Genomic DNA, 24,711 nt, shown 5'->3' with positions numbered 1-24,711 from the left:
ATCCTCGGTCCCCTTTGTAATCCCAATTGCACAGTCCACCTCGCCCCTCCCTGCCCAGGTTCCTGGTGCGTGTGGCCCTGCCGCCCCCCCCTTCAGCCCAGGTGCAGCACAAGGACCAAGTCATCCTCCCCCTCCCCCCTCCTAAGCACGGAGGACAGATGGGTCTGAGCTCGAGGCCTGCGTGAAACGCTTATTTTTATTTATTTTCTTAGCCGCACCCATGGCATGTATAAGTTCCCAGGCCAAGGATCGAACCCGCGCCACAGCAGGACCCGAGCCGCTGCAGTGACAACGCTGGATCTTTAACTCGCTGCGCCACCTGAAATGCTTTTTAGGGAAAAACGTGTTCTGAACTTAACAGAGATCCCACTCCTTCCTCGCTCCCAGAAGCGCTGGTGGAGCACCCATGGTGGCGGCGGGCCCAGGTAGCCAGGGGCCCTCAGGGTTCTGAGGAGGAACCCATAGACAGCGTGGCACTGACCAGGGAAAGCAGGGAGGGCACAGAGAGGGGCTTCGCGCCTCGGGGAGGGGAGTGGGTCAGTCAGAGGGGAACCGCAGCCTGCCAGCCTACTCCCCCCAACACAGGCTCTCCAGCTCCCACTTGCAGGGCCTCCCGGCTGGAGCCTGAAGAACCAGCTGAGGCTGGTTGGCCCCTGTGAGCGCAGCCAACAGCGATAACCATCACAGGGTCGGCCCTGCCCAGTCAGGCACATCTTGTGTACAAATGAAGACAGATGATTGCTTCAGCTAGGAGCGCTCCGCCACAGCCCAGAACCACCGCCGCCCTCTCTTCCAGAGCCCCGAGGCCGCTGCGGGCGGGGGCGCGCCGGCCCCCCAGTCCCAAGAAGCCTCAGGAAGTGCCGGAACTTCAAGGCCCTCCCCCACAGCCATCTTTACCTGAGCGACTGGAGCTGCTATCACCCCAGCAGCTGGACCAGCCTCCGGGCCCCGCCCCTTACCTGCCTCTCCCGGGAGGTCAATAGAGGACAGATGAAGGTTGTGTAAGGACACGGGGGCGGAAAAATGGCAGGTGCCCAGGGCTGGGGGGGGGGGCTTCCTTGGCATCCATGCACACAGCATCGCCTGCTAGGGGGGACAGGGGAAACTCCCGCCCAAAAAAGGGGGGAAGGACAGAGGAAAAAAAGCGTAGGGGAATGAGAAAAACAGAAATCGAGAAGCAGGGAGGGAGGGAAATAAAAATACAAGAGTCATTGCACCAGCGTTGCTACAAAGGTTCTCTCCTCAACCTGGGGGTGCTGGTACACAGGTGTAGTCAGGTTGTGAAAATTCAGTGATAGGTACACTTATGACTTGGGCTCTTTATAATTCAATAAAGCGTTCACAACGCTTCAAAACATCTTGGCCTCGGGCGATTTGGGGAGGGGGGATGTGCACCCGTGTGTGAAGACCTGCATGTCTGAGTGCGTGCATCTGCAGGTCTGTGAGCTGTGCATGTGAACACGCGTATAGACACTGCACGTGAGTGCACGAGAGAATAAGCATTTGATGGCGGCACACGTGTCCCTGTCCGTCTGGGAGGCCCCACGTCACAGTAAGCCACCCAGGGCACCAAGACCTGGGAGGTCCGGCTCTCCTCTCCCCCACCCAGTGCCCGGCTCGCTAAGTGCACCTGGAGTCTCAGGGTCAGGGCCGGGGAACCCCACAGAGTGGCGGGGTACTCCGGGGCACTCCAGTGACAGGCCTGGGACAGGCTGGGTTCTCTCAGAGGGAACAGGCAAGCCCTCCAGAAACCGAGCCTAGAGAGGGTACCGTGCCTCCTCATGCTATGGCCCTGAATCTGTCGCCCCTCCCACGGGACGCGCCGGGTGTCCCGGCCGAGACTCTATCCCGCAGAGCCCAGGAGTCATCAGGGCGAGTCGAGGGGTCGCAGCTGGGACTCAGGGTTCTGCAGGAAAGGCCAAGCCTCAAGCGTGAGGGAAGGAAGCCTGGGGTCGCGGTCTGAACTCGGGAATCATGGGGTAGAGTCCTGCGCTTACGATCGGGCCTTGGGGCTCAATGGGGCCAGCCCAAGGGTGCGCGCCGCCGAGACCGGAGGAAGACCAGGCGGGGGACACGACAACCCCGGCCTTTCCCCTCCGCCGCCGCGGTCCGTCGCGTCCGCCTGGCCCGGCGTGACCTTGACAAGGTCAAGGCTGCCGCCGCGCCCCCGGCCCTGCAGGGCGCATGGGCGGGGCCCTGCTCCCTGCATACCCCGGGGCGCCGCGCGCGGGAAGGGGCGGGGCGGCGGCGGCGCGGCGTAGCCAATGGGCGCGGCCCTCGTGGGGCGAGGGGCGGGGCGCAGCGCGGCTCCCGGCAGCCCGCGGGGGCGCGGCGCGAGCGGAGGGGCGGGGCCGGGCGGCGGCGCAGCCAATGGGCTCTGCGCGCGGGGGCGCGGGGCGGGGCGTTGGCGCCTTAGCGGCTGCGCTCTGGCAGCCCCGTCTTTTCGGTCCCGGCGGCGGCAGCGCTGACCAGAGGCGCCTACCTTGCGATCTCCGCGCCTCCGCTCCGCTCTCCGGCCGCTGTGCTGCTCGCCCCGCCACCATGACGGAACAGGCCATCTCCTTCGCCAAGGACTTTCTGGCCGGAGGCATTGCCGCCGCCATCTCCAAGACGGCCGTGGCCCCCATTGAGCGGGTCAAGCTGCTGTTACAGGTAAGGCGGGCTACGCACGCGCGCGCGCGCGGGTGAGGGGCTAGGGGCCCGGGCGCGGGGACAGCGGGCCGGGCGGGCCGCGTGCACCGGAAGCGGGAGGCCGCACCGCTTTGTCCGCGCGCCGCGGGCTTCCGGAGGCGGCCCGGGCGCGCGTCATGTGGGCGCCGCCGCATGCGCAGAAGCGGGGCTGCGGCAGCGCTCTGGCTGCCAGTAGTTGGGCTCACGGCGTCCGCGCTTGCGCACTGGGTCCTGCGGGCCCGGCCCGGGGGACGCATGCGCGTGAGGCACCGCGTGAACAGACCCCACCGCGGCGCGGGCGGTGACCTTGGGCGGGTCTCCACGGCCGTGTTTCTGACTTTTCACGGGACTTGAGTTCTATCTCCGTTTTGAAACCTTCTGTTCGGCTCTAAGTCGGAATAAACTGTCCTTACCTGTTAGGAAACTCAAAATTGTAGCACAGGTAGAAACATGGCCAGGCCGTAGTTCGCATCAGCTGATGGATGATGGACAGTGAGTGATGAAAGGGGGGTTTCCTCCCTAGAGGCCATTCGCGAAACTTTAAGGCCGCTTGCACGACCTCTCTTAGTTGCGGACCCACCGTTTCGGGGAGGCCGTTGGCAGTGCCTTCTGAGCCCCCGGTGTGAACCCCCCGCCCTCGGCCCTCAGGTGCAGCACGCCAGCAAGCAGATCGCGGCCGACAAGCAGTACAAGGGCATCGTGGACTGCATCGTGCGCATCCCCAAGGAGCAGGGCGTGCTGTCCTTCTGGAGGGGCAACCTGGCCAATGTCATCCGCTACTTCCCCACGCAAGCCCTCAACTTCGCCTTCAAGGATAAGTACAAGCAGATTTTCCTGGGCGGCGTGGACAAGCACACGCAGTTCTGGAGGTATTTCGCCGGCAACCTGGCCTCCGGCGGCGCGGCCGGCGCCACCTCCCTCTGCTTCGTCTACCCCCTGGATTTCGCCCGAACCCGCCTGGCTGCCGACGTGGGGAAATCCGCCACCGAGCGGGAGTTCAAAGGCCTGGGCGACTGTCTGGTGAAGATCACCAAGTCTGACGGCATCCGGGGGCTGTACCAGGGCTTCAACGTGTCGGTGCAGGGAATCATCATCTACCGGGCGGCCTACTTCGGCGTGTACGACACGGCCAAGGGTGAGTGCGCTCGCGGGGCGGACGCGTGGGCGGGGGCGCTGAGACCGGGTGCGGGCGGGGCCTGCGGGCGCCCTGAGCTCACAGGGGCCTTTCTCTGCGTCTGTCCATTTCCTCTCCTTGGAAGGGGCTCCTTTCTGCTGCGTGGTCTTCCCCCACTTCTTTAAACGTCTCAGTTCCTAGAATAGTTAGACGCTGCGGCGTACGGTGTCTGTCTAGGTGAGCGAGGCATGGCTCACCCTGGAACGTAAGCCGTGGAGGTCAGGGCCGGGGCCCAGCAGGCAGCTCTGCCGCGGAGCGGATGCGGAGGAGTCCCCTCCCCGAGGCTCTCGGCCCCTGGGGGCTGTCGTGCTGTAGGTGGCAGGCGCCGTCCCGGTCCCCAGGTGCTGCGTGTGACCGCGGCCTGACTCCTGGTGTCGCGGGCTGCAGGGGCCCCCCGTGGAGCCGGAGGGGGGCTGCAGCTGCAGCACCGGGCCTAACGCCGCCCGCGGCCCCGCAGGCATGCTCCCCGACCCCAGGAACACGCACATCGTGGTGAGCTGGATGATCGCGCAGACCGTGACGGCCGTGGCGGGCGTGGTCTCCTACCCCTTCGACACCGTGCGGCGGCGGATGATGATGCAGTCCGGGCGCAAGGGAGGTACGTCCGCTTCCCGGGCTCTGGGGGCGGGGCCCCGGGCGCGGCCTCTGCCGGCGGCGCTGGGCCTGGACACCACGTGGTTTCCGCGTCTGGGCCGGGGGTGGGGTAGCCTGGCTGCACGAGGGCCCCCGGGGTGCCTGCACACGCCCTTGGCCTGCCCTCCCTTCGCCCTTGCGTCCCTGGGCCCGGGGGTGGGAGTGGGGCTCTGGCACGGAGGGCTCCGGGCGGTCCGACCCGCCCCGTGACCCCCGCCCTCTCCCCCAGCCGACATCATGTACAAGGGCACCTTGGACTGCTGGCGGAAGATCTTCAAGGACGAGGGCGGCAAGGCCTTCTTCAAGGGCGCCTGGTCCAACGTGCTGCGAGGCATGGGCGGCGCCTTCGTGCTGGTCCTGTACGACGAGCTGAAGAAGGTCATCTAGGCCCCGCCCCGCCCGGCGGGCACGCGGACCAAGGGACCCAGGGACCCACGTAGACTCATCCTCCACTGTCACGGACCATTGACCTTCAGAAATTCCAGTGTCCCTGCGGAGGGCCCAGGCCTGGCAGAGGGCGCGGCCCCCTGGGGCCGCTACCCATCGATCGATTGCGGGGGGAGGGAATGATGGCGTCCTGGGTCCGCAGGGGAGGCAGCTCCACGAAGGCAGACCTAGACCCCAGGTGCTTGTAGGACCGACCTGTGTTTAAGTATTTATTTAAAAATCATGTCTCCCGTTTGTACTTAAGCACTGTTCTCTTTTGCACAGCCGAATATTTGCGATTGTGTTCTTTGTCGGGCATTCTGTTGCAAAACAATAAAATCAGGACACAGACCCTGCTCTTGCCTCTGAACGGAGCGCCCCTGTGTGTCGGGGGCACGGGCGTCCGTGGGTTTTCAGGTGGGAAGGCCCCTGCGTGGCTGCCTGGCCTGTGCCAGGAGCCGAGCCGCCCTTGGGTGGGGAGGGGTGCGGGGGCCTCTAAGCCTACCCCCACCTCCCTAGCCAGGTGCTGCTTGGGTTTCTCTACTGGAGCTGCCGCCCACCATTCCAGCCTCCACTGGAGCTGGACTCGAACCACAGCAGAGCTGTCTGGTGTGCCCAAGACCCAGCCCCAGGCAGGTCAGCCTGCTCCTGGCATGAATTTCTGCGTGATCTTGGGGACCTGCCCTTGGGGTCACCACTGCCAGCATTGGGACCCGGGGACCGGGCACCCAGCCACCCAAGAACAGCACTGCCCGCTGCCTCCACAGTCAAGTGACCCTGGGAAGGACAGGCTGAGGTCTGCTACAGGGGAAGCCACGTGCACTGCGGCCCCAGCTGGGAGGCAGATCTGAGACCTCCAGACCAGGGCGAGGTCGGGTTAGAGGAAGTTTGAGCAGGCTGTCCCCAGGGTCGCCCAGCTCCTGAGGGGTGATAAGGGACAAGACACGACCGGTCAGTTCTCACGCTCCCCAGCTCCTGGGGTGGGGTCACTTGGAACCTGTCTGCCCAGATCTGCTTTCTGAGCAAACTGCCCGGTTCAGAATTGGGCTGCTCTTGGCGTCTAGCGCTTGTTTCATCACCAGCCCTGGGCTTTCTGCAGGAGTGTCAGTGTGCCGGTTTCCTGTGCCTCCGAGGAGGCTCCCGGGTTTTACTCCTGTAGCTGGAAGGGGACGTGTAGCCGCTCCTTCTCACGCAGCCTTACAGAGAGGGAAGCACGATCCAGCGGAGGAACCAGGCAGGCAGGGCTCAGGACCCAGCAAACCCAGTGGACTTTCTAGCCGGGTCCCGAACGCCGCTAAGTCCAGGAGGCGGAAAGTGGGTCCCGGCGGCGGGTCCCCGCCTCCGAGGGCCAGTGACAGGGTGAAAATTCAGGCCCTTTATTGGAGAAATGAGCGCAACACAGAGTCTCCTTGCGCGAGGCAGCAGCAGCACCTACACTGCACCGCGCTTCCCCACCCCTGCCCCCGCCTCCAACGTCCACGTCCAAGGGCGACCAGCCGAGAGCGAGTCCCGCGCACCAACTTCATGTTTCCCCCAAAACCTGCACCTCGGCCACGGGACACTCCTCCCGGCTCGCCTGCTCGGGGTCCCACGCCATCTGTGGGGTAAGGGGGTCGGGGTGAGGAGAGGCAGAGCCACAGGGTCTGTGGCCAGGGCTGAACCAATGGGGAGGTCCCGCCCCGGGGAGCACCTCGGGGTGACCGGCCCCTCCCCTGCCCAACTTGTCACCCGGACCCCAGGCGGGGCTGTGGGCACGTGGCCCCGGGCCCACCCGCTGGCGGGGAGGGGCGGCCACGTACCATCCTTTCGTTCTGCAGGTTGTCACTGATGGGGTCTTTCAGGTGAGGGATGGGCGGGAGCAGCCTCTGCCTCACTGAGAACCTGGGAGAAGAGTCACCTGCTCTGAAACCCGCCCCCGCCGGCCGCTAGGGGGCGGCAGCGAGGCCACGAGGGACAGACCCGACCTCGCTGGGAAGGGTCTCTTGCCCGCCTCCCCCGGAGACGTGGAGGAAGGAGAAGTCCGAGTCCGGGGCGGGCGGAACTGCATCTCCTCGGTCGGCTGCCCCACCGCCCGAGACCCCGTAAAGAAGCAGGCGGCCGCCATCCCATCCCCGTGGCAACCTCGGCCTCCGCACAGCTTCCACACCGAGCTGGTGGTCCCCTCCGGGGGCAGCGGCCTATCCACCCTTCAACCGAGCGGCTGGGAGGGGTGAGGGTGAAGCCAGGAGAGAGGAGCCGCAGAGCCGGGTCGGGGGTGCGGGATGGGATGGACAGACTTGGGGTGGGGCTGGGGGCTGGGCGGGGCCCACCGACTGGGCAGAGCGCGCCGGCCTTCGGGAGGGACCCCGGCCACAGGGCTTGCCAGGCAGGTGGGAAAGCCCATGAGGGCACTGCTGCCCCTGGGGTGGGAGAGGGAACCCAAAGCCCCGTCCTGAGGTTGTTGGAGGCAGAGGGGGGCGTCGGGGCACAGGGGCGGGAGCAAGTAGGGACCAGCAGGACAGCCTGGCTTCAAGCCCCCCTTCCCCACGTGTGCTGGGAGTGCGGGGAGGGCCCCCAAGATGCTGCATCGGGGACCCGGCTCCTTGGGTTCTGCAGTCGGCGAGGACCAGGTGGCAGAAACCAGCGTCGGGTCGGGAAAAGAGCGTCGGGGCGACGGGAGGCGGTGGCCCGCGACCTGCGACCAGCGCACGCGCACCCCACAGCCAAGACGCGGCCGCACGGGGTCGGGGGTGGGGGGAGCGTGGCCTGCGAATCGCGCTCCAGAAAACGACCCAGCAAACCGGGGGCGGGCGCTCACCTTCTGCATAACAGGAGCACAAGCCCCAGAGCCAGCAGCATCCCCAGCGCGATCAGCAAAGAGGTCAGCCAGGCCGGCAAGACCGTGCCCTTCTCTCCGTCACACACTGCGAAGAGGGGCGGAGGGGACCCGTCGGGGCCGGTCGTGGGGGCTCCAGGGACAGCCCCTCCCCGGGGCTCGGGGAGGAGGTGCAGCGCCACTGGGACGGGTCCGTCCACCTGGGAATAGCACCCACCAGCGCGCGGGTCCGCGCCCCGCGGGAACCCCTCCCTCATGTCTAGAATCCCAACCGCAGCCACCCGCAGCACCACCGATGGAGCCTGGGAGGCGAGGGCTGGGAGCGGCCCACTGACAAGCGCTGCGCTCTGGCCAGTGTGTTGGACTCCCGGTTTGGTCTGGTTTTGTTTGTTTGGGGCCAGCTCTCCGCATGCAGAAGTAACGGGGCGGGGCGCCAACCCACGCGACAGCAGTGACACAGGGGATCCTTGACCGGCAGAGCCAGCCACCCAGTCTCTCTGCCTGATGCCACACTGGCGGGAGAGGTTGACCATCAGCAGTCTGTTCTGCCTGGAACCGCAGCCGGGCTCCCTCCCCGGCTAAGCCCTGGCTGCGCAGCTGCCCCAGTCCTTGAATTTGACCTGGGGTCATCGTGGACTTTTCACATGCACTTTGATTTTAAAAAATAAATTAAAAGCTTCATGAAAAGGCTGATCTTGTGACTGAGAGCGTTGGCAACAGCCATCTTCCTGCCGCCCAGGGTCCCGCGGAGGCAGGAGGGAGGTGGCCACCAGCCCAGGGCCGCCTGGAGCCCCCAGAGGCTCGAAGAGGCAGAAAGGACCCTCCCGGGAGCCTCTGGATGGAGCGGGGCCCTGGGACCCCTTGATCTCAGACATCTGGTCCCCAGGATTTTAACCCCCTCGTCTGATTATCCAGTTTCAAGGACAGGCTCTGAGAGGAGGTCCTCCTGGATGAGGGGGGCCCTGCATCCAAGGACGGTGTCCTCCTAAGAGACACCAGAGGAGACCCAGCCACAGAGAAGCCCTGGGAAGGGTGGCACTCACCGAAGCGCTGGGGGGCGCTCCAGTCGCCCCAGGGGAGATTGAAACTGGCGTCCTTGGCTCTTATTTTTACCGTGTAGGTTCCAGGATTGTACAGCCACAAGGAGTTTCTCTCCACCTGCAGTTCAGGAGGAAGTGGAAGGGAGAGTCCATTCTGGGCCCGAGGGGGGAACGGGGCCGCGGGTGCGCTGCGAGTCCCCCCCAGATTCGTGTGCAGAGTCCTAACCCTCTGCCTCTCCGACGGTGACTTTGTTGGGAAATAGGCTCGAAGCAGATGTAGTTGTTTACGGGGGCCGGGGGGGGGGGGGCACCGTGGACCCGTCGGTATAACTGAAGTCCTTATAAAAACAGACAAGATAGAAACAGACAGAGAGATGCTGTGTGGATACGGGACAATTGCAGCCACCCGCCCAGGGCCGCCTGGAGCCCCCAGAAGCTGGAAGAGGCAGGAGGGACCCTCCTCTGGAGTGTCTGGAGGGAGCGCGGCCCTGGGACCCCTTGACCTCAGACGTCTGGTCCCCAGGATGGGGGAGGGTTTTAAGCCTGTGGTTTTAACCCTCCAGTCTGATTATCCAGATAGACGTAAAGGGCCTGAGAGGAGGTCCTCCTGGATGAGGGGGGCCCTCCCTCCAAGGACAGTGTCCTCCTAAGAGACACCAGAGGAGACCCAGACACAGAGCAGAAGCCACGGGAAGCTGGAGGAGAGGGAGGCAGCGGCGGGGAGTGACAAAGACGGGGGTGGTCGGTGGCCGGCGGTTTCGGGGTGTCTGTGAAGCGGGACCACCTGTGTGGAGGCTGCCGCCCTGGCTGCTTAGATGCAGCTTCGGGGTGCGTGACAGTGTGGCGATGCGCCCACTGAGTCCGGAGGGGCTCGGGGCGGTGGGGGTGGACCCGTGGGCAGCACCAGGCAGGCAGCGGTGTCTGCTCTGCGGTCTGGGAGCTTCCTCGCAGAGTCACAGACAGTGAGAGAAAGAAAAGGGCCCATTTCTGGGAGGGCAGGGGGCGCCTACCTCCTGACTGTAGGCCTGGTCCTCGCCCTGGAAGGAAAGAGCAGACGTGGATGCCTGGTCCCTAAGAAAGGCCCTTATTTGTCAGAGCAGCTTCAAGTGTACACAACAACTGAGGAGAAAACTGCCAGCCCTTCGGGGCTCCTGCTGTGGCTCAGCAGATTAAGAACCTGACTAGTATCCATGAGGTCGCAGGTTCGATCCCTGGCCTCGCTCAGTGGGTTAAGGATCCAGCATTGCCGTGAGCTTTGGTGCAGGTCACAGATGCAACTTTGATTCGGCCCCTGTACCAGGAACTTCCACATGCCCCAGGGAGGGTTGTAAAAAGGAAAACAAATTAAAAGAATCCGACTGCAGGGGGTCACGGCGGAGGTGTGGGTTCCCCCAATGAGTGCAGTGGGTTAAAGGATCCAGCATTGCCACAGCTGCAGCTTGGACGCAATCCCTGGCCCAGAAACTTCCACATGCCATAAAGTGAAAACATGAAACCCTTCGACTTTTTCTATGGGGCTGATTGTCTTTTGGGTATTAATTCAGAAGCACCCCCTCTGCCCCCAGCCATGCTGGAAACATGCAGCCATCTCCCCCCATGTTCTGACCTCCTCGCCAATGTCCGAGGCGTCTTTCAATCTGCCAGATTTTTTATGTATTTATTTTTTTAGGGTTGCACCTGCAGCATAGGGAAGTTCCCAGTCTAGCAGTCGAGTCAGAGCTGTAGCTGCAGGTCTACACCACAGCCACAGCAATGTGGGATCCGAGCCGTGTCTATGACCTACACCCCAGCTCACGGACGTGTAGGAGCCTTCACCCACTGAGCGGGGCCAGGGATCGAACCCGCGTCCTCATGGATACTAGTTGGGCTCTTAACCCTATGAGCCATGAGGGGAACTCCCCGCCAGACACTTTTGTTTGGCCAGAGTTCCTTCGTTGTCCGACTCCCCTTTTCTTGGACCCGAAAATCCCAGCGTCCCCGGGGTATGTACACGCCAGCAATGCCCACGGCGGTGGGGGGGGGGGGGCGGGTTACCTTCTGTATCTGAACTTCATACTTGAAATGAAAGTTAAAGTTACTTTGCACTGACCACCGCATGATAGCATAGCTTTGGTTACACCAACTGTTTGTGATGTTGGGGGCGGTGAGTATCTCTAGGGCAGAAAAAAAAAAAAAAATTAGGAGTGAAACACATCCAAAAAAATTTTTTTGTTGTTCCTGGAGATACTTTTACAATAGGCCTCGGAGTTCCCACTGTGGTGCAGCAGGATGGGCCGTCCCTGCAGTGCCAGGACCTAGATTCGACCCCTAGCCCGGCACAGCAGGTTAAAGGGTCCGGCCTTGCTGCCATTGCAGCCTGTAGGTTGCAGCTGTGGCTTGCATCTGATCCCTGGGCCGGGAGCGCCATATGCCACGGGGCGGCCAAAAAAGAAAAAGATAAATTTAAAGAAAAAAAATACAGTAGACCTCCTTCAGACTCAGTGGGGGGAGAGAGGAGAATGTCGTTTAAAGGTTAAAAATGGGCAAAAATATCGAGAGACATGAGAGTTCCTCTGGCGGCTCAGTGGGTTATGAACCCGACTAGTATCCATGAATACACATGTTCCATCCCTGGCCTTGCTCAGTGGGTCATGGGATCCAGCATGGCTGTGGCTGTGGTGTAGACCTGCAGCAGCAGCTCCGATTGGACCCCTATGGGAACTTCCATAGGCCGCAGGTGCAGCCCTAAAAAGCAAATATATAGACTTAAAAGACAGATACAAGCGACGAGCACATGTTGGGATGGTTAGTGCCCACTCGCCTGAGGACCAGCTGTCAGACGAAGGCTGGGGAAAACCCTCGCCCACCCCGAGACCCTGCCCTTGGCAGCTTTCTAGGCACACACCCCATGGCAGCCCCGTTCTATCCCCTCTGAGTTCAGGTCCCCAGGGTTGCGGGCAGAGGGACAAAGCCTGGTCCTGCTGCAAGGTCCCTTCCTCCTGCCCCCCCCCCCCCCAGGGCAGGCTGATGGTCCCTTGCCCTGCCCAGGGCCAGTCTCTCCCCCAGCACTTTGGCCGGCCAACGCCACTCCTCAAGGGTCACCAGGCAGCCTGTGTCCCAGCGGGGGACTCTGATGGGGACACACCCCCTGCTTTGTTCTCATCTGCTCCAGACCCCCGCTCCTGTGGGACCTGGCTCCTCCCGGGCCCTCTCTCGGTGGGCTGGCCCGATGCCCTCCCCAGGCTGTTTCATCTCCATCAGCTCCTTGCGGGACCATGTCTGAATCTACCCTCGCAGGGTCCGCCTCCGCCGCCCGGAACCCATCTGTCTGCCGAGCCTCTCCTGGATCCCTGGCAGGAAGCCTGGGCTCATCACGGGGTGGCCTTTGGGAGGTGCCCAGGGTTAATGAGGCCGTGAAGGTAGAAACGGGGTGATGAGATTAGGGTCCTTCTAAGAAGAGGAAGCCAGGGGTTCCCGTCGTGGCTCAGCAGGATAAGTACTGGGATACTCCCATTCGAGGCCACGATCCCTGGCCTCCATCCGTGGGGTACAGATCTGGTGTTGCCCTGAGCTGCGGTGCAGGTTGCAGAGAACGCTCAGATGCCGCGTTGCTGTGGCTGTGGGGTGGGCCGGCAGCTGCAGCCCAGATTCGACCCCTAGCCTGGGAACATCCATGGGCTGCGGGTGTGGCCCTAAAAAGGCAAAACAAAACAAAACAAAACAAAACAGGAGTGGAGCCCTGCCAGGGACTACAGTGCCCCTGGGAACTCTGAGCCTCCTGGCCTCCAGGACTGTGGGAAAGGAGCCAGTTGCCACCCCCACCCCCACCCCGCCCCGCCCCCGGCACCCCCAGTATTCCTCACAGCAGCGCCCACCGGGACAGGAGACTTTTAAAGCCGCAGCCGTCGATTCTTACCCATCGGGGACAGTTGGCTCGTAAGTTCAGAGCAGGGGATTCTGGAGCCGCTGCTGGTGCTGCCGTTGACCAGGAAACGGGCTAAGCGGCCCAGTTTGTCAGGCAAGGCGGAGATGTCGAAGCGACACTGGAAGTGTGTCCCCCGAGGGTCAGCTTCGTCGTGGACACACTCCCACATCTGATGGGACCTGTGGCGGGCGGAGCGGTCACCGCGGCCCCGCGCCAGCGCCGAGGGGAGCCCTGCGCGCCCCCGCGCCCCCTGCGCCCCCCGCCCCGCGCAGCCCTGCGCGCCCCGCGCCCAGCGCCCTGGGGAGCCCTGCGCGCCCGCGGCTGCACCCACAGTGGATTCTCCAGGTAGAGACGGTAGCGCACGTCCGGGGGCGCCGCACGGCCCCGCGCCCACCTGCACGTCAGGAAGTGCACATCGTGAATCCAGCAGGTCAGGTTTGCCGCCGCCTTGGGGTTCCCTTCTGGGTTTGTCAAGAAGAGGGGGGAAGGGGGGTCCGGTTCTAGAGGAAAGCTCTGATCCCGAGGCCCTCGTAGACGACGGAGGGTCGCCTCCGGCTCCAGCAGCGGTACCGTCGCCCTGTAAGCCCTGGGCACCCTCAGCGCGTTGGGGACACACCTACGCTGCTCAAGATATCAGACCTCAGAGTGGCTCGCTGGAAACGATTCCGACTAGTCTGCGTGAGGCTGCAGGTTCGATCCCTGGTCCCGCTCAGCGGGCGAAGGATCCCGTGTGGCTGTGGCTGTGGCTGTGGTGTAGGCCGGCAGCTGCAGCTCCGATTCGACCCCTAGCCTGGGACCCTCCATATGCCAGGGGTGCGGCTCCCCCAGAAAAGATAAAGGACCCCAACCTGGCCTTAATACCCTCCTCCACCCCCTCCTGCCCCCACCCCTCCCCCAGAGATGGTTTGGGCTAAGAAACGCCCAGTAGTCTTTCTGGAACTGCCTTTCTCACAGGCAGTTTTGATTCTGTGCAGCTGAGGTCTCTTCCCATCAGAATCATATATACACAGAGGTTTTTTTTTTTTTTTTCCTAGGGCCAAACCTGCGGCACGCAGAAGTTCCCAGGCGAGGGGCTGAATCTGAGCTGCAGCCTCGTGGGTGAGTTCTCAGTCCACTGAGCAACAACGGGAACTCCCCAGAATCATATTTTTAAGAAATAACATGGAGTTCCCATCGTGGCTCAGCAGACATGAGTCTGACTAGCATTCATGAGGACACAGGTTCCATCCCTGGCCTCACTCAGTGGGTTAAGGTGTGAGCTGCGGTGTAGGCGGGCAGCTACAGCTCTGTTTTGACCCCTAGCCTGGGAACCTCCATGTGCCGCAGGTGCAGCCCTTTAAAAAAAGAACACGAAGGAAGGATCACGTGCAAACGCCCTCCCCACGCCCCCCCGAGAGCGTTCCCCGGTCACCTGGCTCAGGATACAGGAGCCACGTGGAGAACGTGGAGAACGGCGGCCCTTGATTCACAGAGACCGTGTAGTTGGTCACTGAGCATGGGATGGGCTGAACGGCGCAGTACCTGTTGTTCTGTGCCTGAGAGAGAGGGTTGTTTCATCACCACGAGGGGAGAACCAGAAATGTAGACGAGAGAGTGTCCAGGGTAAAAAGAACGCAGTGTAGGACCCATTCTCAAAGTCTCACATCCAAGTCGCCGTATCCGTAGAGGTGGGGGCGGGGAGAGGGAGGGAGGAGAGAGACAGAGACCCAGAGACAGAGACCCAGAGCCTGAGGGGGACAGAGACAGAGAGACAGAGATAGACAGAGACACAGAGACTGAGAGAGACAGAGACACAGAGACTGAGAGAGACAGAGACAGAGACCCAGAGACAGAGAGAGAGAAAGAACCGAGCGGGAGAAATACTGGGGCGGTGAGTCAGGAGTAGGAAAGAAAAGGTCAAGCCTCCTGCTGCTTAGGAGGAAAATCCACAATTTTTGCCCAAGCGGAATTCATCGGGACTCTGTGTCATAGAGACAGAGGGGAAGAGAACAACAGAATTGGGCTAAACAGGAAGGGAAGTGGCGTCTCTGGGGCTGGGGGCGGGGGGGGGGGCTGCTATTTTGTCAACACAAACCTTGTACAACCATTTCTCTCTTTAATCCCTGTGCAGCTATCACGTTGATTAAAAAATTAAATTGACAAAACCCACCAGAAACAGACTCACAGATGAGGAGAACAGACTGGGGGGTGCCAGGGAGGAGAGGGAGGGAGAGGGATGGACGGGGCGTGTGGGGTTCGTAGATGCAAACTCTGACTCGAGAATGGAGACGCCATGAGGTCCTGCTGCGCAGCACAGGGAACTCTGTCCGGCCTCTAGGGACAGACCGCGATGGAAGCGCATATGAGAAAAAGAATGTGTATCTCTGTCTGACCGGGTCACTGCTCAGCAGACATTGGCACAACCCTGTACATCCACTCTAATAAAAATAATAACAATAACAATAATAATAATAATGATAATATTGAGGTGAGAGGACCCGGTGTGTTCTCGAGGAATTGACAAGTGTTCTTTCCTTCCTGAGACATTTCCAGGGGTTGGCATTCTCACCGACACCTGCCCAGGAGACCCACCTCGATCCTCAGGCTCCCTGAACCCTCTGACCCAGGAGGGAGCTGTGGGGCGGGGGACGTGGTGGGGGGGCCGGGGGTGCTGTCGGCGGGCGGGGGTACAGTGGCTCCCGACCTCTCATGTTCAGCTGGGCTCAGATCTCCACCTGCAGCATCTCAGCCCATCTCCACAGCCACCCCTCCAGTGGGGACCACCCCAGATGCTTAGGGACCAGGCACCCCGAGCCTCGGTGCCCAGCCGTGACCCCGCATCCCACTGCTGAGCCCCCAGGAGAACCCGCGTCCCTCCTGTGACACCCGAGAGGAAAGCAGACTTTGGGCTTGGCTGGCTCTCAGGGCCCCGGGCGAGGTGGCGACTCCTGGGGCCAAGGACAGGGAGCATGGCACACCTTTCGCTTTTCACGTTTCGAATTGATGTAACACGTAATTTCGGAGACATTTCCGTGGAGGTCCCAGCTCAGCCGTCCTCTTTCCGGCTCTATCCTTAAGTTCCTAATCGGTGCGTCTGGATCTGCAACGTTTATAGACTTATAGGATGCAGGCGATGCAGCCAGCATCCCCAGGGGGACCCCCTTCCTCCTGCTGAGTTACAGGGAGTCCAGGTCTCGGGGGCTGCCGGGAGCTGGAAGACGCCAAGCGTCACGAGCTCCTTAGGGCCCTGCCAACCCACCCTCCCGACGATGGGGGGGAAAGACGTCAGAAAAGCACAGGATTCCTGCCACCCCCGTGGATGAGGACGTGGGGCTACCTTTCCTGACCTCGTAGTTCACAGTCTGCGTTTTCACTGAGAACAAATTCGGGCTGAGATAGTTGAGCAACACCTCTTTCACAGACTGAGATTTGGGGATGCTGTGTAAGTGGCACCAAACCATATATTTTTATAGGACAATATAGATAAATAGATACAGTGTAAACACAGGTGTTCCCTGGCAGCTCAGCAGGTTAAGGATCCAGCATTGTCACTGCTGGGGCTTGGGTCACTCCCGGGACATGGATTCAGTCTCCAGCCCGGGAACGTTCACATCCTCAACCTGCTGAGCCACCAGGGAACTCCGAAATCAACTATTTCTCAACACCCAAAAAGAGGCAGCGCACGACTCTTGAAAGCTAGTGGGAAGAAAGTACTTGGGAGACGCAAGACGCACGATGCCGAGAGTTGATTTGGGGTGAAAGACATTCATGTTCCAATGAGACAAGGCAGAGATTTCTTGCTGAACCCACAGAGCAGCTATGAAACACCCCAGAGGGGTCATGCCTTTGTTGTCAGAGAGGAAAAAAAACAAAAACCCACTAAATAAAGGTGACTCTCCCTGAAACAAGCTTCCACACAAGTTGACCCAACAATGAAGGACTGATATGCAGAACAAAATTCTCCATCTTTAAAGAAGTCAATCGAGGAGTTCCTGTCGGACTCAGCGGTTAGCAAACCCGACTAGCATCCACGAGGACGCGGGTTCGATCCCTGGCCTCGCTCAGTGGGTTAAGGATCTGTCATTGCCGTGAGCTGGGGTGTAGGTTGCAGACATGGTTCAGATCCCACATTACTGTGGCTGTGGCGTAGGCTTGAGGCTACAGCTCCAATTGGACCCCTAGCCTGGGAACCTCCATATGCCATGGGTGCAGCCCTAAAAAGACTGAAAGACCAAAAAAAATGGGAAGACAACCGAGGCACACCCTCCCCCACCCCTCCTGGACAATGTCCAGCCCCTGATAAAAATGACTAGACACAGAGAGGCAGGCATGTGCTGGCTGTGACCACGACATATCAGGGTGCAGGAACGTCTGATCAGAACTACTTCTGTGACCTACGGCACAGCTCGAGGCCACCCTGGACCCTGAATGCACTGAGCAAGGCCGGCGATCAAACCCACCTCCTCACAGACACCATGTCAGGTTCTTAACCCCCCGAGCCACAACGGGAACTCCCCGTAAGTTTGTTTTAACCTTTGGCATAACTCACCCCTTTTAACAGAAAACACATCATCTCCAGAGAAGCAAGAAAATATTTTGACAACATTTAACACTCCTTTGGGATGAAAAAACCTCAGCAAACTAGGAATGGAAGAAAATGTCTTTACCCTGATAAAGTGAGAAAAATCACTTTGCAGTAATTCAGACTCAGTGGTGAGAGACTAACATTCCTCTGTCTGACTTGAACAAGGCAAAGTGTCTGGGTTTTTTTGTTTGTTATTTGTTTTGTTTTGCTTTTTAGGGCTACACCTGCGGCATATGGAAGTTCCCGGGCTAGGGGTCTAATTGGAGCTGTAGCCACCCGCCTACACCACAGCCACAGCCATGCAGGATCCGAGCCGCATCTGTGACCTACACCACAGCTCATGGCAACGCCGGATCCTTAACCCACGGAGCGAGCGAGGCCAGGGATCGAATCCGCAACCTCATGGTTCCCAGTCAGATTCGTTTCCGCTGCACCATGACGGGAACTGCAAGTGTCTGGTTTTAATGCTTCTGTTTCACCGTGTCCCATACCCACGTCTTACACAATTTGACCAAAGTTACTGTTTTAGGGGCTTGGAAGGGGCTGCTAGAATGTCAGAGCAGGCTGGTTCCTAGAAGAAAAAAGCCTCACTTCCTGTCTCTGGTCACTGGTCCTAAATCACCCATGGGGCTGAACTGACCACAGAGGAGGCAGAACCCTTGGCCCCAGGACAAGACGGGCAGACAAAGGCAGGATGCGGGGGTGGGAGCCGGAGACCTGGAGCCTGCCCCCTCCCCGCCCAACCCCCCTGTATGTCCCCCGCCCCTTTCGGGCACCGGGCAGAGCCCTGTGGCTGAGTTCTGCTCGAGAAAATGAAGAGAGCACATGTGGTCCTTCTCTGTTCCGATGCTTCAGCGCTCCCCTGGGACGCTTCTCCCAGCGCCTCCACGGGGATGCTGGAGCCATGATGCTAGGATCCCAGTCCCTCCAGTCTATGCTGGAGCAGAGTCACTCGTGAGAAACTGCGCCCTGTCCTCCACCCGGGGATGCTGGAGTGCTGACTCCGGGACCTCAGAGCGGGACCTTATCTGGAAAGGGGGGCCTGGCAGGTGTGATGAAGGGAGAGGTCGGTGACAACGTCCTCCTGCATCAGGTGGCCCTCCCTCCAAGGACAGTGTCCTCCTAAGAGACAGAAGAGGAGACCCAGTTGCAGAGGAGAAGCCACGGGAAGACGGAGGCAGAGAAGGAGGGAGGCGGCCACCAGCCCAGAGCCGCCTGGAGTCCCCAGAAGCTGGAAGAGGCAGGAAGGACCCTCCCCTGGAGTCCCTAGGACCCCTCGACCTCAGACACTGGTCTCCAGGACTGTGATAAATAAATACCTGTCACTTGAGACCCCTCTTGAGACACCCAGACTATTGTATGTTAATTAAGCAGCCTGAGCTGAGTCAGCCAGCAGCCGCTAGTGGGCCCCGCAGCACACACACGCACAGGCACACACACACAGAGGCACCATCTGAATTCCAGTACTATCTGAGGAAATGCACGAATGAACTTCTCAGGGTTATGAAATGTTTCGGCCGTGACCACAGCCAACAACACCCTGCCGGCTGCAATCTCCGAGCCTCTCTGGTCGGGGGATGGACCGGCTGTGGTCCTGCTGGCTGAAGCCTGGCCCACGTCAACCAGTTCTGGGGACCGCACCTGAGCCCGAGGTGAACACGACCCCCTTGGGCCCTGACCAGGGTCCACCTGTCAGCCAGGGACCCCTATTGGTGGGGGCTTGTGTGCAGACCTGCCCGGAGGCAGCCCACACCTCTGCGGGGCCCCCTTCTCCTTTCACCCCATTCATTAGAAGCCTGGTCTCTCACCCCAGGGTGCCAGGCGCCCGAGCAACATCCAGTCTCTTTACCGGAGCTGAGGATGTGGGCTCCCCCTGGGGGTCCCTGCTGTCTTCCTGCCCCCTATCCAGAGTATCTCTCCCAGCTGCACCTGTCACCCAAGGGCCGCCGGACACCGATGGTCAGAGGTGGGCACGGCCAGCTCGGGACTTTGCACCCGTGTCTGTTCTTGTTGTCATGGAAAGTTACCACTGAATTTTAGCACCATTTGGGGTTTTTTTGTTTTGTATATTTGTTGTCTCTTTAGGGCCACACCTGCAGCATATGGAGGTTCCCAGGCTAGGGGCTGAATCAGAGCTGCACCTGCAGGTCTACACCACAGCCACCGCACCATGGGATCCGAGCCGCGTCTTTGATCTACACGACAGCTCACAGCTCCTTAACCCACTGAGCCAGGCCAGGGATTGAACCTGCACTTCCATGCAGACTAGGTGGGTTCTTAACCTGCCGAGCCACAGTGGGAACTCATATCGCCATTTCCTGACTCATTTCTTATCCATCACCACCATGATTGAATATTGGGGAGCCTCCCAAAGACCAAGGAGACCCTAGTTGCCCCCCTAAAAGAGTCCTCACTAGGAAATGAGGAAAGCAGGATGGAATTGCCCCAAACACGCCCTGCTCGGCTGGTCTGCCTCTCAAAGGCGTGGTGGCTACAGCATCTCTGATTACATCCGTGCTTCTCCCTCGCCGTCTTGGAGGCCAGGATGCTGAGGGTGGGTCCTGCGTGGAGGCTCAGTCGGAGGACCTCTCCAGCTTCTGGGGGCGCTCCTTGCCTTGGGGGCTGCGTCACCCCAACTCTCTCTGTCCACCATCCCCCCTTTCTAAGAACCTCATCGTGGACAAGGACCCCAGGAGCTCAGCTTAGGAAAGGGCTGTGTGCAGGTCCCGTGGGTGAGGACTGCGGCACACGGAGCCCTCGCCCTGGTCCTGCCGTGGCCTCCTCCCCGCCCAGGAGGAGGCGAGCCTAAGTCCCGGATGAGCGATGCCGCCCAGCATCCCAGAAACCTGACCATCTCTGGATGGAGCATCTGCACCGTGTCCAGAGTCACCGCCCGGCGGCGAGGCCCCTGTTTTGCAAGATGAGCCCCGAGTCCATGAAACGTGTCTGTGTGAGCTACGAAGCTCCGCGGGCCTCGGCGTCAGCAGCGCAACGGAAAACCAGCCCAGCCCGAGGGCCCCGCAGAGCACACATCGTTTTCCCTTGGGCTTGTCCTACCCTGGTGCATTGACAGAAGGCAGGAGACGGGCATCAGCAACACCGCCAGCCAGAGGAAAGCCATGGCCACGCAGGTCCCACTGGAGCGAGGGCCGCGCTGGAGGAGAGAGACAGCAACTGTGGGGGGGTGGCTGCGGGGGGGGGCGTGCCAAAGCCCCCGGGGAGGTCGTGCTGCTTCCAGGAGGAGGGGACCCCCTGGAAGACTGCGTGTGCACACGTGTGTACGGGTCTGTGTGCCTGTGTGTGCTTGCACGCACATGTGTGTGTTGTGCATGCAGCTTCATGCACCACCTGTCTCCACGTGTCTGCATATGTGTGTCTGAGTGAGCACACACTATGTGCGTGTGTGTCCGTGTGCGCCGGGCATGCCTATGTGTACGTGTGTATCTGTGTGACATATGATGGGTGGAGTGGGCGTGCCTGCCTGTGTGAGCTTGTGTGTGGTCATATCTGTGTGTCTGTGTGAGTGTGTGCATCTGTGTGTCTGCCTATGTGTGCACGTGTGAGCACACATCACAGTGTGTATGTCTGTGTGTGCTGTGTATGCATGTGTGTGCATGTTAGTTGTGTGTGCTTGTCTGTGTGCGCTTTTGTGTACTGCATGTGTGCACACATGTGTTTGTGTGCATGTGAGACTGCGGGCCTCCGTGAGTGTGTGTGTGTGTGTGTGTGAGCCTCTCTCTAAAGTGCCCCCACCCTGGGGTTTGAGGGCGCTCCTGGCTCCAGCCCCGTCTGGAACCCGGAAAGCGTGTCCCACGCAGAGTAACAGGAAACCCGGGATCACAAAACAGTGGCAGGAAGTTCCATTAAAAGCGTAAATCAGTGCAGCCTGAGCCTGCTGCTTGGACCGAGTTGCCGTAACTCAGCCCTGTGCGGTCTCGACGCCCCCTCGGGGTTTTGCCCGAGGTCCTCATGCAGCCCCCTCCGCAGCTCGCAGGTCGGGTCTCCTGGACCCTCCCCCGAGGGCCCACCTCCTGCACCCCCCAGCCCACCCCCGTGACGGTGGCTCCTGGTGGGCCCCCCACTTCCTCCCCCACCTGAGCCACCTCCTGCCAACACCCCTGACGCCCGGGTGCCAGCTCAGGGCAGCCACAGAAGCAGAGACCCCACAGCAGAGCCTGGGACCCTGGCCTGCCTTGGGGTTGCCCCCTCCCCAGGGTCCCAGGCCCCAGCAGGGTGGCCCCAAACCTGCCCCGTCCCACCTTGTTCAGGGCGTTCCCAGCCCCCCATCAGGAGACCCAACCCCGGCTCTGCAGGGCTGGCAGGGCCCCCACTGATGACAGCTCGTGCACACACTTGACCTGAGATGCTCCTTCCTCGGCTAGGTAGGGGGGCCGAAACCCGACATCAATCACCCACCAGAGGAGGCCTCCGGGAGGCGTCGTCGCCAAGCCCAGACACAAGGGTCTCTCCTCCTTCGGACGAGCTGGCCGGGCTCAGGGGGCCAGGGCTGGATAGCGGCCATGCGTTCTGGACACTTCCAGCCCAGAGCCCGGGATGCGAGAGCCGCAGTTTGGGGCCGGCTCTCGCCCTGGGCAGCCAGACTGTCCAGCTCACTCATCTGGCCAACACGTTGGACCCGGCTTGTGACGCAGGTGTGGGCCGGCCCCTCACCGAGAAGGTCCCCCCAGGACAGGTGACACCGCTGTCCTGTCAGCGAGAAACGCAGCATCGTCCTTGTGCATCAAGCCTCTGAGTCTGCTGTGTGTTGCCCTGGACGACGCATCTCAGATGCCACGAGGCGTGTGCACATCCGGGGTGTCCCCCTGCCCCCGGGGGCCCTTGGGTTCGCGGGAAGCTGTGTGTCTTTCCCCAGCGACCCCCCTCCCACCTGGTACTTACCTGGGAAGCAGGGCGAAGTCCAGGGGGAGAGGCAGCCCCCTCTTGGCGTGGGTTCTGGGGCCTTAGGGGCTGGGGGGGACCCCTGGCTTCTCACGAGGGGCCAGGGGCAGGGGTATCCTTGGCTCCTCACGGTCTTATTTTCACGGCTGAAATGCAGGCAGCCTCTGGAAAGAGAAAGAGGCGTGCTTTTCCCCCTGCAAGATTTTTATAGCCTCCAGGGCAGCCCCACCCCTAAAACTCAGGCCCAATGAGGATGGGGGATGTGGCCTGTGACCTAGTCAGGGACCCCCCTCTGCCCCCACCCCCCAGAACCGGCATCTGGTGTCCGCCGCACACGTGCTCCCGCAGAAGAAACGCTCTTTCTCCCGAAGTATCCTTGTCCCGTTCTCACTTCTGTGTGTGGCTTCCTCTTTGTTACAGTCCTAATCGGCCTCCAGCCTGGCTGGGGCTGTTTCCTGGAGCCGCCTCCTGGGTTAGAGCCGGCGACGCGAATGGCCGGGACTCCTCCATGCATGCGTCCAGAAGACCCCCTTGGGGAAGGTGAGGTCGCTCCGTGTCCCCGAGGTACTGCCCACCCAGGGCTCACTCCGTCCCGTCCATCCCCCAGCCCAACACCCACCAAGAGGCTGGCAGGTGTCCTGCTCAGCTGTTGCCTGACAGCCCCACCCCTGTCCTGCGGGCCATTCCCATCCTGCCTCTGCCAGATGCCAGCCCCACCGCCCATCCGCCCGACCCACAGCCTCGCCTTGTGGTGGTGGGGGGGCCCTGGCGTCTCCTCCGAGCTTTCAGGTCTGTCCTCCCCCCCAGCCTGCGTCCCCTGCACCTTCCCCTGCATCGCACAATCTGAGTTTCTTTAGAAACGGGGTTGGCGCTGGTGTGAGGGATTCAGATACGGCAGAGTCCTGCTGGCACAGGCTGGCCCCCAGGTCCCACAGGACTCCTGTCCTCAGGAATAGGTGAAGCCATGGGAGGAGGGAGACAGACACTTGAGGGAGGCGGCCACCAGCCCACGACGCCCGGAGCCCCCAGGTGCTGGAGGAGGCAGGAAGGACCCTCCCCTGGAGCCTCTGGAGGGAGCATGGCCCTGGGACGTCTGGTCCCCAGGATGGGGCAGGGTGACCTCTCGTGGTTTTAAGTCACCAGTTTGGGGTCTTTTGTTAGGATCACCCACCTGCCACGGAGCATGTGTCTTGGTGGCTGACCCGCCCACTGGGAGACGAAAGCTGTGTCCCCCAAAGGAAGGACCAGACCCCCCTTCCCTCATCAGGAGTGATGAGCATCTTGCTAAGAATTGGGGTGATTCCGAAATGCATGATGGGCAATGACCAGTTGGTGGACGCCTCTTGTCTCCTGGTCCCTCTGGGTCTGAGTTGGAAGCAGGATGACAGGGGGGGCTTCCAAGCAGATGGGGGGGAAACAGGTGACAAAGCTGAGGACTAACGGTCCGTCCAGAATGGACTTCGCCCATGGGGTCACCTCCAGCCGACCCCTCTCCTGGGCAGCACGCCCCCGATGCTGTGGGGGAGCCGTTTGCAGGTGGCCTCTGATGCCTGAGTCTCGGGGGAGGGGAAGCCCACGGGGGCACAGACAGCAGGTGAGAGGCTGGGAGGCGGAGGGCAGGCCGGGCAGAGGCCGGCCAGTGAAGGACCAGGGCGGGGGGACAGGGGACGGTGGGGGACAGGGGACGGAGGAAGCAGGCAGTTTCTGCAGAAGTGGGGCTGTTGAGAGATAAGGAGGCCGAAGTGACCTCAGAGGTCGCCCCCCTGTTACAACACGCGCCCACTCTCCCACAGCTCAGGACTCTGATAAGGGGGGTGTGGCTGGAACAAGGGAGTTGGATGGACACGCACGGTGTAGACGACAGCCTGCACAGGGTCCCAGCATCAGATGGCAGGGGCTTCTGGTTCATCCGTCCTTCCATCTCTCTCTTCCTTCCTTCCATCTCTCTCTTCCTTCCTTCCTTCTGTTCGTTCTTTCTTTCTTTCTTTCTTCCTTTATTTCTTTCTTTCTTCCTTTCTTTCTTTCTTCCTTTCTTTCTTTCTTTCTTTCTTCCTTCCTTCCTTCCTTCCTTCCTTCCTTCCTTCCGTCCTTCTTTCCCTTCTCTCCTCCCTCCCTCCAGCTCTGTCTTTCCTCTCTCCCTGCCCCACATGCCCCAAATCCTCGTAAAACAGTGAAGAGACAAAGGGAGAGCATCACAGAGCCTTCAGGCTCTGCAGACCCGAGAAAGTGGTGCCCTAACTCTCTGTGGGGAGACCCAGCCCAGAAGGACCCCAGCAGTGCAGCACAAACCCCAGGACCCTTGCCCATGGGAGCCCTGGGTGGGTAGCCTCAGGTCAGGGAGGACCCGCAAGGACCCAGCTGTGACCCGTCTGTTTTAGGAAGGCTGCCGCCCAGCCCCGTCAGAGTCCCTCTAACCAGGGACAGGACTTGAGGTTTCGTGTCTGGGGGTCTCTGGACACAGTGAGGGGAGCAGACAGGGCTGAGGATGGGGGCACCGCCCAGCACAGGGGAGCGAGGCCCCCAGGCAGGTGAGTCACCTGGGCCCCCCCGTCTGCAGGATCCCGCAGGCTCTGCCATCACCCTGGG

At 61.2% G+C, this 24,711-nt stretch overlaps 1 protein-coding gene and 1 long non-coding RNA gene across 9 annotated transcripts; one reads left to right on the top strand and one right to left on the bottom strand.

The window, feature by feature from the left end:
• The first annotated feature begins 2,470 nt into the window (after positions 1-2,470).
• On the top strand, positions 2,471-5,273 carry SLC25A6 (solute carrier family 25 member 6). The gene is given in 4 exon segments (NM_214418.3): positions 2,471-2,652; positions 3,319-3,805; positions 4,302-4,442; positions 4,707-5,273. Coding segments are annotated over 4 exon segments (897 nt in total). The 5' UTR covers positions 2,471-2,541; the 3' UTR covers positions 4,865-5,273.
• A 990-nt stretch (positions 5,274-6,263) lies between these two features.
• On the bottom strand, positions 6,264-22,745 carry LOC102166116 (interleukin-3 receptor subunit alpha). Of its 8 annotated transcripts, none has more exons than XR_002341031.2 (13): positions 22,517-22,745; positions 22,126-22,289; positions 20,284-20,380; positions 15,620-15,741; positions 14,074-14,197; positions 12,994-13,123; positions 12,654-12,841; positions 10,793-10,911; positions 9,769-9,795; positions 8,762-8,876; positions 7,701-7,806; positions 6,703-6,784; positions 6,264-6,500 (listed from the first exon to the last, which is right to left on the bottom strand). It is a non-coding gene; the product is annotated as an interleukin-3 receptor subunit alpha (long non-coding RNA). The 8 variants fall into 8 exon arrangements; XR_002341033.2 differs by having other exon boundaries at positions 22,428-22,543; XR_002341032.2 differs by having other exon boundaries at positions 22,438-22,543.
• Between the last annotated feature and the right edge of the window lie 1,966 nt (positions 22,746-24,711).

Source organism: Sus scrofa, chromosome X (genome assembly GCF_054392235.1).
Source record: "Sus scrofa isolate SSC_HxYL_T2T_F1_AM1 chromosome X, Sscrofa_HxYL_maternal_Yorkshire_Landrace_v2.0, whole genome shotgun sequence".
Lineage (NCBI taxonomy): Eukaryota > Metazoa > Chordata > Mammalia > Artiodactyla > Suidae > Sus > Sus scrofa.
The sequence above is the reverse complement of the archived record's forward strand: the minus strand, read 5'-3'. Positions and strand labels throughout refer to the sequence as shown.